The 14049-nt window shown below is 39.4% G+C and overlaps 1 protein-coding gene across 1 annotated transcript in view; it reads right to left on the bottom strand.

The window, feature by feature from the left end:
• Positions 1–14049, bottom strand: part of LOC134863325 (protein TANC1-like) — a 33730-nt gene that overhangs the window by 19358 nt on the left and 323 nt on the right. Inside the window, exons 2-7 of the mRNA XM_063881787.1 lie at positions 13917–14021; positions 12450–12641; positions 9359–9451; positions 7766–7896; positions 5779–6067; positions 4734–5015 (exon numbers count right to left, since the gene is read on the bottom strand). Of these exons, the coding sequence (XP_063737857.1) occupies positions 4734–5015; positions 5779–6067; positions 7766–7896; positions 9359–9451; positions 12450–12641; positions 13917–13992 (1063 nt within the window). The 5' untranslated portion in view covers positions 13993–14021. The remainder of the gene's footprint in view (positions 1–4733; positions 5016–5778; positions 6068–7765; positions 7897–9358; positions 9452–12449; positions 12642–13916; positions 14022–14049) is intronic.

The raw sequence follows: 14049 nt of genomic DNA, 5'->3' as shown, positions 1-14049 counted from the left end.
TTGTATCCATGGAGACGTGAGACATAAACAGGAGTTGCTCTAAATGCTCAATGACCTTGAAGGGAGGAGGGAGAGGAAAATAAAAGAAAACAGCTCATCTCCCTTCCTGTAACCTCAAACTAACAGGAGTCTGAAACCACAGAATGTTGCCTTCCTTCTACCCTGTCAGGACAGTAATGATGATCACTGGAAACACATCACTGGCTGTGATGTAAGTACTGTATGTATCACCTCAATCACAGGATAACATGCTTTCTTTTAACGGCCAAATACACCACTTAAAAAGCCAACATGATAAAGAAAATATTGTACAAAAATGCAAGAAACAAAAAAGACTCCCACATTTCCCGATCCACCCACCCACAGAGAGACCTGCAGGTCAGGCAGCCGTACTTTCTGCAGCTCTCAAGACATTTAGAGTCTTCAGTCCAGGATGTTGTGAAAAACATTCAGCTTAAAAAATGAAAAGCCATTTGCAGTGGAATGTAATCCAATAGAATAATCCTGTGCGATTTATCCTCTGTGAAACCTTTGTGTCAGAGAGGTGTTTATTATACTCTTTTGTCATGTTTGAACATGCAGTTTATGTTTTTATGTGTTCCTTAAGTTTTTTATAAAAAATACTTTTAATGTATTTTGAAAAAAACGTGTTGAAGAAAAAAATATTAGAAAGATATTCCTAAATATAACCTCACTTCAACAAACAACCTAAAAACTGTTCATTGACAGTTTATTAGAAAAGAGGTATAGCAGTTTTGTCAAAAGAGGACATTTGAAGACAGGCTGAATTTCTTTCAGAGATTTTAATTGCATGCATTACTATATTTTCTTTTGCAGTTTGATGGAGATCGAGGCTCCTGTTGTAACATTGAATTTTTGGTTAACAGCTCAGCTTTGGAGCAGGTGACAAGAAAGAAAGGTGAAGAACCTGTTATACAGTAGAAAGTAGTAAAGTAGTAGTAATGAACCAAACCAAAGTGGGTTGTAGTAAAGTAGTAAAAGTGGTTTATGAATCCAGGCACTGCATTTAATAAGTTAACTACATTACACTTGTCTGTTATTCTTGGATTGTAATTATATTGGTTTTCTGAATAATGAGGTTTGCTCTTATACATAAGGAAAGGAAAGGGAAAAAAAGGTAATACAATAGTCAATAGCATTAGTATTAAAATACATAGAATTACTTCCTGAAAGCTAAGCATGGAAACTGAGTCTCACCAAGAGTTTTAAATGGCAAGTCACAAACTGGTCCATTTCATTAATTGCTGTAATATATATATATAGAAAAGCCTGTCAAATCTGAAATCTGGCATTACTGCTGCCTCTAATCCCTTCAGAGTGGGATAAAAAAATAAGGTCTGAGTCACATTGCACTTGTCTATAAAATACTACCAATCAAACGGGCAGTAGACCAGAAGGCGCAGGCCCTGGACAGACGATGACCCCACAGATCTATAATCAGATATGATACATGGAAAATGCATTTATTGGAGATCTCAAAGCATGTATAAGGGAGCTGCAACATATCTCTTAGCTGTTATGAGCTTTAAAGCTTTAAAACAGGAATTGTGGTCACAGCCTGAAGATGCTGGCCAGAGACGTCCTTAAGCATCTTTCGTCATTCGACAAATCATCAAATCAATCCTCACTGAAACGTCAGCCACACATCACGAACCGTGTTTACGCTCTCTTAACTCGCATCTCATGTTCACCACATAGTGTAATACTGAACCATCTTCCTTATTTAGAACAGAGAAAATGACAGGCTGAAGTGGCTTTTTCACGATACTGCGGTACATACAGTTCCACCACCCGTTCAACACTTTGGCAGATCAGATCATAGTCTGATACATGTAGCATCCCTGCGTGTGTCCATCATCCTGCAGCAGAGTTACAGAGTGGTGTAAAGCTACTGAGACCATATTATAATTTACCGGGCTTTTAAGAGCACATGAAACCAGCTCTGTGGCGTTCAGTGGACGATGAAGGGCTCCCTGACACAAGAAAAACCAATTAAAGCGAGACCACTGCTATTATAGGTTAAACAACAGTTTTAGACCCGAAGAGTAGAATGGAGGATTGAAAGAACATCCACAGCGAGATGACGAGGAGCAGTCTGAAGAAAAATAGTGTGAAGGAGGTGTAGAGTGGGATGAGAAAGCTTGCTGGCTAAAGACAGCCAGGCCAAATGGCTGAGTGGACCAAGGATATGAAAGAGTTCAAACATGTTTTCAGCTGCTTTGACACAAGAACAGCTCATCTCTCCACACTTGACAGCCTGACGAGACCCTGTGCTCCACAAACAGTCCATCACTCACCACCTGCCTTTATGTTCATTGCTGATGACAGTGTGGTTGATTACCCTACAACCCCTGTTGATCATTCAACACTTAAAAGGTCAGCTCTGCAGCCTCAGCCAAAGCCCCCAGCATGGTTGATAGTACCAGGCACTCATGAGCAACTGGTTCAACACAACTTTTTAAACCTTAATGGAATAGTTCAACATTTTTGAAATTATCTTTTTCGTTTTGGCAGCAAGTAAGTGGAGAAGATTGATATCCCTCACAAGTATGTCCATAATATATTAATGTACAGCTAGTATCTGGTTAGCTTAGCCTAGAACATGACAGACTGACAGAGGATGAAACAGCTAGCCTGCCTCTGTCCAAATTTAACAAAATCCAACTATTCACTATTTTATTGGAGGTTATGAGCCAGACTATATTTGGGTTGGGACAAGAAAATAATTAACATAAACACATTGCCATTTAGTATGGATTCAAACACAATGCAATATGTTTAAGAATGAGCTTTGGAGGTGCTGATAGGCAGATCCTTATACACATGGCCTAGACTGACTGCTGGCTGTAGACATATATTTAATGAATAGATACAAATATGGTATCAGTTTACTCATCTTTATCTTCTGCAGAAAGAACAAAATGATATTTTCCAAAGTATCTTTAACTTTGATAACTATCGGAAAAGGATTCCACAGCACCCTTATAGGTGAGTGGCACTAGGCCTGGCACATAATAAAGACCTTAACAAGGCTGCTACAACAGTCTCGTAGATCATAGTGAAAGACACTGGCTAATTTGAATACCAGGAAACCATAATGAAAGAATAGACAACATTAAAGATCCTATTTGTAGTTGATGCGTCTTCAGCCTCTGACTTTCCAAAGAAGAAAACAAGAGTGTTTTTGGCACTCTTTCTGCTGACAGCCATCATACTGTACAATGCTTCTTGCCAAAAACGCCCCAGACAAGGCACACTAGGGGGCTGATGAAGCAGGTAACGTCTATTGACTCTGCAAAGTGTCTTGGACTGATTTCCATAGTACTGTGCTTGCAACAATCAGCGTTTATCTCAGAAGACTTTGCAATTATGAGTCACTTTCCAAATCCATTCCATAAATTGTGATCGTGAGGCTGGTTGGTGATAACAGACAGCAAGGAACAGATTGATAGTGTCTTTTCAAGACTTATAAAAATATGAATTGACTAACAGCAGAATTAAACCTGATCATCTGCAAATCAATATAACTGACTTTACTCAAATTCAAATCAACATATTCAGTTTTTTATTTTATTTTTATGTTCTCTGTTAATGTTGCTGTTTGGCAAACACTTTCCATTTTATAGACGGAGACTACAATTTAATTATGTATACTATATCATACATTTTGATCATAATCTTAAGCTTTGAGTATTCGAGCATATTTAACAAAACCTCCATTTATTATGTTCTTGTCTTATTTTTCTTCTTTTTTTGTAGCCTGTTTATTTCTCCTATAACAAATACATTTCCCTTCCCAGAAATGTACATTTTAATACTGGTCTTCAAATGCATATCATAAATTATATGTACGCCCTTAATGTATGATCTGATGCTTCATGAATGTGGAGTACAATTCTAGCTGCTACAGTGCTATGTGTCTCGCTTAATATTTATTCTGAATTTCATCAAAGGTGCCTAAATGACCAGCTGACAGAAGGAACTGGCAGGCGTTACGGAGAATCCACTCCTTAGGGAATCTCTGCTTTTGCTCCCACCACAAATGAACTGACATCTCGAGGAAGAAAAAGAGCCTGGCTTGTGCACCAGCAAAGATCGTGACTGGAGAAGGAGGAAGGTTTTTATGACAACTGGAGGGCTCCCAGGACATTTAACTGGTGCTGCTTGCTGTGTGTATCCAGCCTCAGTGGTGAGTAGAGCACCAACACACGAAGCACTGAAGTTTAGTTCGGCATCACAGAACTCTTTCAAATTATGCTTTCTCTGCTTTCACTTATAAATGGTTGGACATTTTCACACATCAATTCAATCAATATGCCATTCAGTCAATATATGAATCTATTAATTAATCACCCGGGTAACAGCTGTCACATTCAGACTCTCATTAAGCTGCTTCATCTACAAAATAATTGAAGCTTTAGCAGCTCATTTACTAGCTCACTCATTAGCATATTGTGTCCCTTTTGTTTAATCTGTACCAAAATAGAAGATAGACTTGTTGTGGTTTTACAAGGGGTTATGTGTGGGACTATTTCTTGGCTGGGAGTAATGACTTCCTGGATTCTCAGCTGTTGACTGGCAACCTGGAGGTGACGGCAAGAATCCAGGAAATATAACAGGTTGATTGGTTAGCTTTAGAGCTCCAAAGGGATTTCAGAAATATTCCTTACATTTCACAATAAAAAATTGAACATTTAAAGAGGTGAACAAACCTGCCACAGAGTTTGGACGTGGCATCACAAGGGAGGAAGTGCAGTGTATGTGGTGCTGTGGGAGGGGTCTTTTCGGTGCTGGTGGAGTCCTGGGCTCTGTGATGTCGGTTCTAGGTAAGGCCTCATCTTGTTGGGTGGTCAGATTGTCCCTGGTTGGCCCGGAATGGCGGTCCTCGCTTGCATGGCCCATTACACGAGCACCGCCCCCCGGGCCTTCTTCCTTAGTCAGAAGTTCACTGGAGGTGCTGCGCTCCTCATTCTCAGAGGAACTAGTGATGGTTGCTGAGCCGCAAGAAAATATGAGTTAAATGATGCAGCTATAAATACAAATCATACTTCTTTGAAAGAAGAACATATTGCAGGCAATCAATAACTTAGATTTTGTTATCAGTTAAAATTGACTAAAACCCCAAATTAAAGCATTGCCTTCCAGTGTAACATAACATTTCCTTAATCAACAATAAATAACACTTAACTGTTTTATCAGTCCCTCAAAACTCATCAATCAACAAATTTTACTGTACTTGATGCGCCCTTTGCAGTTTTATGTTCAACTATAAATACAAACTCTATTTAAGGAGAAAAAAGTGTCCTATTTTAAGAGAATCAGACCCACAAGCAACAAAGACAGCAGTGTCCCAGTTTTGACAGGAGGGAGCTGAAGCCTTGAGGCTGAAGTGGCACATGCGGTGTAGAGAAACTAGCTGTTGGGTAGGGGTACGCATTTGACGAGGCCTCAAAACGAACTGATGATGCATTTAACTTTCTAACTCTGTATAGGTGTGGCACTTTTTTATGATAAATGAAGCAGTTTTTTCCCTCTGTGGGACTAATAAAGATATTCTGATTCTGTTTTGGTTCCACCTTCAGTCAAATAGGCTGTTCATGTTTTATAGTATGCTTGTTTTTTACTTCCAGTAATACATGACTTGAGGCTTTTCTATTCGACATGCAATCAAAAACTATGTGAACTCACAAATTGTGGATGGATATCTTTTGAAAAGCTGGCCAGGATTTCCGACAGATACACAGCACAAACTCTCACCTATGATTCCACTATCCTTGCTCCCTAGGGTGGAGGTAGGGCTTTGAGAAGGAGGCCCAGGGCTGCTCCCAGTGATGGGACCAGCAGCATGGCTGGGCGCAGTGCTGCAGAGGGTTCCACTGGGGCTGGTGCTCGCGCTGCAGTGGGTTGAAGGTAAGGATAAAGGCTGGGACAAAGGCTGACCTCCAGCACTGGTGCTCAGGGTGGAAGAGGGGCTCTCGGAACAGGGGGATGTGGTGCTGCAGGTCAGAGTGGAGCTGGGGCTCCCCCCCTGAGCGGAGGAATCACACTGGTAAAAGAAGGGCATAAAGGAGGTTAAAGCGACATAAAACTAAGATATGTGAAGAATCACAGGGAGAGACCCAATCTCTCTCGAAGAAAAAAAGGAACATGTCTAAGCTATATGATTCTATTTAAAGTGTAGTAAACTAACAGTGCTTTTGCCAGCCTTTTTTAGCACTCCACTCTGCATCTCTCTGTTTGCCTTTATGCTCTCTTTTTATGTGCCTGAGTTTGTTTGTGTGTGCACGCAGATGGGAAATGAAAGTATAATTCCAGTTATTTTCATCCTTGCTGTCATTTTCCCAATTTTTTCATAACGACAGCTGTGTTCAGAACTAAATCACTTGCAGTAAACATTTATAATTTAATGTAAAAGTCACTGTGCACACAATCTGCTGTTGCACACAAGGCTGATTTCACAAGATGAAATGAAATGTAAACATTTTCATAGGTGAAAGGATGTGATTTTACCTAAGAAGAAATCACAGAATCAGTCTGCCTGAACGAGGAAACTTGGTAAAAAATGATAAATCTAGAACTGTAAAGAAAATTAGAAATGGCGAGAAATCAGTGTCAATGTGTGTGGGTGTTGAATAGCAACTTGGAGCAAATACATTTAAAGCATATAGTAAAGCAAAATACACAAGTGTTTTGTTTTCATCATGGTTAAAAAAACAACTGAATAAGAGCCAGGTTTAAAAAATTGAAGATTTTTGAAGCAGTATTCAAGACTCCATATACTGTATATCATATATGGATGAAAAGCATTTTAGACCGTTTAGTGAAGAGATACATCCACTGCAAATAAAAGTACATTTAAAGAATATATTAAAACCCACTGTGCAAAAAATCCTAGTTTTTTTTCCTTTCACAAATATTTGTATAGTATTTATGCCTGTGCCCTAAAAAAATAATTTTCACTGTTCCTTGAGAATACTTAAAATGACTGCTGACATTACATGTATTTATGTTTGTGGCCTTTCAACAGGATTGCAGCAAAAGACCCATGTGAAATGTTCAGAAATTATAATTTTTTAAAATCACATAATCATAAGAAAATGTGGTTAATAAATGGAAATATTTTGTTAGAATAAAAGTGTTTTTTACTCCTTTTTTTATATCCCTTGAAGATTGATCACATGCATTTCAGGTCTCCTCATTACTGATGCAACATTTCTGCAACACAGAGACAGTAGGGAGACAAGGCAGCAGAGTTGAAACGGCTCACTGTTATTCCCTTTATACCAGAGCCTCATATATCTTAGCCAGGACAACCCACATTCCTCATATGAGCCTCGCTATCTCTGTAAAACTGACTGAATCTGGAGCTCAGGTGGTGGAATGAGGCTGAGAAAATGGGCCAAGGCTGAGCACAGCAAAGCCATACAGATGGAGAGGCACATAGAATAACGAAGGGGTTAAAGTGATGGGGCATTGAGTGTAGAAATGGAGCCCTGCGTCAGCATAGCAACACAAATAATATTACATATTTTGGTATATCTATGTTTCAAAAGGAGATTTGAGTGGTCAAATCACAAACAATATTCATCCCCATGTTTTCTTGCACTCAACTAAATTATAAATAACAAACAACTTATCTTAAATAAGTAATGTTCAGAGAAGATAAAAAAAAAAGAAGACCATCCTTTGCCTCTTTTTTTTGACAAGAGAGCAAAGGGGCCAGTGAATCGATTTGATTTGATACCTTCTTTTCCCTCCTGTCCTCCATAGGAGAGCTAGCAGTGCCAGGCGTTGCTTCTCCCAATAAGAAGCATAGTCTGGTCATCAGTTCCTGGGTAGAAAGGGAGGAGCCCAGCTGGGGCTCCACGTGGAGGTCTGGAAAACATACACATTCAGGACACACAGGTTAACAAGCAAATGGAAACATGGTATGCCAGAGGCAATCGTCATCTAACTGACGCTCTCGTTTCAGCTCAGCCCACTGGTGAGGTTCCCTCCCAGCAGCATCGCCACTGAGAATTGTATGCATCCACAGGTCAGCACAGTCCCAGCTGCCCTGATTGTGAATGCACAGACAGTGACTTTCTAGTCCCCCTGGTTCAGGCAGCAGCACGAGGTTGTGAGGTTGCCTGTGCACACGCCTGCCAGGTGCTCTCGGTTAAGAGACGGGTTGTGAATTTCAATGAGCTTGGTGTCGACACTCCAGAGCAGAAAGGAGTGCCTTGGCTCTTCCTCCTCAGATGCTCCAGGAGAGATTGGCTGACACAGACCATGTGCTGCATTCATTTATCACTGTTTAAGGCTCCCTCGTGCTATTTGACCCCCAACCCCGGCTACTCATGGTCCCTGTCACCTCTGCAGAGTAAGGCTTGAACAGATTTCACATCTCTGTGGTTTAAACAGCTGAGCAACACAGTCCTTCATTCTCAAACATCACCTATGTACCGTTATCAGCTGAATAACATGCATATTGAGTAGGCATATACACAGGATGACAGGACATCACAGATTACAGGAACAGCTCACTCCTCCTCACAAACATCTATGCGTTTAGACATCACATTCATTTCGCACTCCCTCCACTGATTCTTCCTCATTCTGTCTGCTTGGTAACTCTCTGTGTTTAAAAAGTATACAGCATCAGATCACTCTTACATTGAACCCAATGGTGTTTAAACATTGGGAGGATCAAGGTGAATTTTAGAGGTAAACTTGGTAAATTGTGTTTCATGGAGCACCCCAGTTCTTGCCTTTGTCAATACTCTTTTCACTTCACAGCTTGAAAAGCTGCTGAACACTTGGATGTGTATTTCAGAGAGGGGGAGGAGAGAAAACTTTGCATTTAGTCAGCAGAGCACCGAGACCCAATCTGGAGTAACATGAGGACACACTGAATGTCCAGTACTATTCATCAAACCACCCAGCAGTTGCCATTGGAAACGGGAAGCTGAGAGGTGCCTGGCAACCGGGATAGAAGATGCCTCATAAAATGTGTTCAGCCTAAAGGTAACCCTCTGGTCAATAACAGAAAGAAAGCTGGTTATGATGTGTGTATTTATGCCCCTATTGCTTTGATAATTGTGCAAGCCACATGCAAAGTCAAGATAAAACTGTGATGAAACAAATCCACTTTCAATTAAAAACACTGAGGATTACATCTTGAAGGACAAACTTAATGCATAGCCTGTAATGTGTAATTAAAACACAACCTCAAACTTCTATTGCATCTTAACAATTACTCACCTATACCCCATTCATCCTCATTCAGCTTCCCCAATCAATACCTGGAAAAACCCCGACATGATGCTACACACACTCCCACACGCTGCGTGCTCACCTCTCTGGTCTGTCCTGCCACGGCACGAGGCATAGACAAGAGGATCTCTCGTGTTGTAAGAGCCATCCACATACTCCCGCTGCCTTACCCGTCCTTCGGCCACAGCGAAGAGGAAAGGGGAGAGGGAGGGAGAGCACGGTGGGAGAGAGGGAGGGATAGAGGGTGGAGATAAGGAGGGATATGAAAGAAAGTGAGAGAGAGAGCGAGAGCAAGAGAGGGAGAGAGAGAGAGAGAGAGAGAGAGAGAGAGAGAGAGAGAGAGAGAGAGAGAGAGAGAGAGAGATTAAGCCTCCCCAGATGAGATCTGTGGTGCAGAATTTGAATTGTGTCCCAGGAGTTTAAAGCAGTATGTACAAAGTGCGAGCCATGCATGCAAACATTACAATATTCACTGTAACGTGGGCGTTTATCTATAATATATTAGCACTGCTAATGTCTGTTTGTGCGTGAGTGTGTGTGTGTTTGTATGTTTATGTGATGGCAGGGACAGTGGTGCACTCATATTGACGTGTGTGGGTGTGTCTCAATTTATGCAACAACATCTGAGGGTTCTTAAAAGGCAGATTCATCAGGACTGGAAATAATTCAAAAAGATGAGATGATTGCGAACACTGAAATGTACTGACATTTATACGAAAGGTTATTTAGTGTTTGAACCACATGTGGACTATGGAACACTCAGTTCAATAGACAGTTTAAGATTTGATTTGCATGACCAAAGAACACTCAATGGCCATGAGAGTGTATCATTTTCCTCGTCATGTTCGATCAGTGTACTAGGAAAAACAAGGCAGTGCTGCATGCAATGAAAATTTGACAGCACCTTCTTCTGAGGGGCTGTACTCGCTGCAGGACACTGCCACCTTGTGCCTCTTTGAACGTCAGGCACACAACGCATACATGGAATCTTTTCTTTCATTCAACAATTTCAAATGGAGGCTTCAATTATTTAAAATCTCACAGAAGTTTTTAGGGTAATAATTGTAAAATAGAATAATATTAGGGATTATATTTCTATCACGTTACACATACTCTATTAGTTACTGCTTGTTTAAACTGTGGGTGACATCTTCGGAATTTCAACAGTTTTGTCTTTATCATAAAAAACACAAGAGGAATTTGTCCATTTAAAATGTGTTATTTTAATTCATTCATTCAATGTTTATGAGGCAGAATATACCTCGTAGAATATGCTTAATCTTCAATTCTATCTGTATGTGTTACTTTAACGCACATCTTTTGGACTATATTTTTTACACTGCATATAGGCCTACTTAATAATTCATTCTATTAGCCATTCCCCATTTCTGTGCAAAAAAACACTTCCAAAACCACACAAATCATTTATTTCAATTCAGATGTATTGTAGCTATATATTTTTTGCCGTGTCTTTTTGTTATGTTTTTTTTTTTTCGTTTTTTTTTTCAGTTTTTGAGTATTTATACCTGGTTTCATTTTTTTAATCCTGCTATGTTTATGTTGTGCACCAATGAACAAAAGAAAATGTGTTGTTTGTCGTAATGAACAGATATTAATCCTGATTATACTGTTTATGTGTCCCTTTTTATTACATGTAGAACACACAAAATGATCAAACAAGAAAGATTCTCGTCCACGTAAACAGGAAAACATGTTTAACCTTAACTGACGGAAGTTTTTTTGATAAACCTGCCACTCTTTAAATTGTCTTTAAGAAATACAGTGGGTGTAAAAACATGTTAAAAAAAATCTTTAACAATACAAATCTTAGTAATTTGATTTTTGGTTTAATTTATTTTGTCAAAAGCGTTATATTCAGTGTAGAGCCAAATTAATATAATCTCTCAAAATCAACCTACCTAATTGGGGTTGCTTGCCTTAAGTTATCTTGATCAATCATTTACTCTGACAATCTGTCACATGAGTCCAGGCCCTGGGGGCAGAGATGATATGCTGTTGCATTTGCTGTCACATGTATGGAACAGCTGAATGCACAGAAGCTCTCTGCTAATCAAGGCAAACCCATGAAAGCATTCTGCTATCTTTGCAGCTATTCCCTGATGCACGGCTTGTTGCTGTTCCCAGTTTCTCATATTGACACTGTGCTTCATGTGTATTATTGTAACTATTTCTCTTTTTTTTATATTTTCTTTTTGTATTGTTTCAAAAGAGACATTGTCATGACATCCATAGGTGGCACAAATGGGTATACAAATCATGACAAACTAAACATGCAACAGGGGAAAACGGCACATTTTTCAAAAACAGGAGTTAGAAAAAAAGGAAATAAAATAAAAGTGTCTTGTGCCAGCAATATAGACTGTCAAAGTCATTGCAGTTCAAATTAGTCCAAGGTTTGTTTCTCTCCCCTTTCAAGAGTTATGCATGACAGCAAACACAAAACAACTATATACATCAGAGGGGGACAAGTAAAAATAAAAAAAGAAACTGAAATGCTCGTAGCAGTTTGGCTTAATATGCTAGAGAAAATACATTGCTATAAAGTATTCAGACATTTATAAAATCAAAAGGGAATGTAACGTCTATAGGTGTTCCTTCAAGTCATTATCTTTACCAAATCAGGTCTAAGAGGTTTAACATATTGTGTCCATTTTTCACAATGTTGTAGGAAGTGATCTTTTCCATCGTGTAAATCGTCATTGTTACATCTATCCAATTATTTATGGTAGGCACAACCTGCGTCATCCACCTTTTGGTCAGCGCCTTCTTCCCCACTGCCAGCAATATACCCAATAAGTATTTATCTATACCTTTTACTTCTGGGGAAAGAGAACCCAGATGTATAGTTTTAAAATCAAACGTTATTTTTGTGTTAAGGATAGTCTGTATTGCTTCATGTATTTCTTTCCAATAACTCTATATGTTTTGAAATTCCCAAAAAACATGATAGTGATTCGCAGTCTGACATCCACAATTTCTCCAACATTGAGTATTACCGTTATCATAATGTGCCTTCATATGGGGAATAATAAAAAAACTGACTATATTCTTCCAGCAGAACTCTTCCCACGCATGAGATTTTGTACTTTTCCATTGAAACGTGCAGATAACGTGCCACTCTTTGTTATTGTAACTATTTCAATTTAACTCACCAGGGAACTTGTTGCACGACTGGGAGGGAACTATGTCGGCCTGGCGAGGGAGGAGAGGGGAGGACGGTAAGGAAATGGACGCACCCTTGGTCAGTCTCCTCAGTTTTACTGGGTCCCTGTCATGATCCTTGTCGTGTGTTGCACGCCCACGACTACCCTTCTGCAAAGTGCTGTGAGTGTACACCTCACTGCCTATATGGAGAAGATAGGAGTGTGTAGAGAAAATATAGAGAGGGACATATGTTGCAGTGGCTGTACAACAGATTGAACATATTGCAGAGAAACAAGATTAAAATATGCATCGTATAAAGCAGCAAAAGAGCAAACATGTCTTGTCTCAGGGGCATATTGCTGATTGATATAATGGAAAGATTTTTATGTCAGAACATCTATTTAAAGCAACCAAACTAAACCAAACCTAATAAAGAGTCTGCGCTTATTATTACAATATTTAAATAATTTTCATACTTTGTCCATCCTGGAGCCTCATCCTGTGTCTTCAAATAAACATTACGCATGATAGAAAAAGCCAGGTGTTTACAGAGGCCTTAAATACACTTATATTGGTTATACCAGATAACAGCAGTTCACTGTGGAAAAACGATCTTTCTTAAGTCTGTTGTTGCTGTTATTACAATGAGAAAAACAAGAACTCGGGATGTCAACTACTTAATATTAAAATTCCACATGATATGCTCTTGCATAATTCCTAACTGTGAAGAAGGATCAGAGCCATGAAACCTTTAATGATACTGGAGAAGTGATATCTCTGGGCAAATGACCAGAGCCATTCCAATGCACTGTAAACATACTATACCATTTTTAATGAGACTGACACAGTTCTCTATCTTCCTCTCAGTTCTTGGTACCCAGAGCAGCACATTATCAAATATTTATGGGCAACATGGTTACTCTAATACTGAGCTCTACTTATGTTCATCTATCTCCACTGCGTAGTCTGATATCTCCTCTGAACTGCAGCTGGTTGACAGATCTTCCTGTGAAAACATCTTAGCTCCTGTTAAACAGCTTAATGTTGTTCAGCAAAACTCAGTTCATTTCACATTTTACTGAGAATGCTAATAAAGATTCAGTTAGTTATAGCATCTACAACACATTTATAACAAGTACGTAGATTTGTCTCCGTCATTTGAAAACCACTCACAAATTGTTGTAAAATTCAGTATGTTTTTAGTAGGTCAGGATGTTTGCCTACCCCCCCACTTCTTCTGACACACTTTAAATGCAAGCAGTGGGACACTGTGTTAAGGACAGCACACGCTGATGAATTAGGCTAATTGAAATGGCTCTACTTAAACCACCCAAGAGAAGAGAACCTGAATATTTCCATCAAATAATGCAAGACGTTGTGAGTACAACATAAGATGGAGCCCAAATGCACAATGTTGTCTTATATTTGTTCTGGCATGCAACAGTATTGTTACACAGAGTGGTTTCAGCTCTTACCTGGATGTCTCTGGTTCTTTTTCTCTCCTCGTTTTCCTCCTCCCTCTCTCTTGTTTCCAAACACTGCCCTGAACATAGCTGTACTGCTGCTTCACTGTCTAAAGCCTGTGGTAGATTAAACAAAATGTACATT

Source organism: Eleginops maclovinus, chromosome 4 (genome assembly GCF_036324505.1).
Source record: "Eleginops maclovinus isolate JMC-PN-2008 ecotype Puerto Natales chromosome 4, JC_Emac_rtc_rv5, whole genome shotgun sequence".
Classification (NCBI taxonomy): domain Eukaryota; kingdom Metazoa; phylum Chordata; class Actinopteri; order Perciformes; family Eleginopidae; genus Eleginops; species Eleginops maclovinus.
The sequence above is the reverse complement of the archived record's forward strand: the minus strand, read 5'-3'. Positions and strand labels throughout refer to the sequence as shown.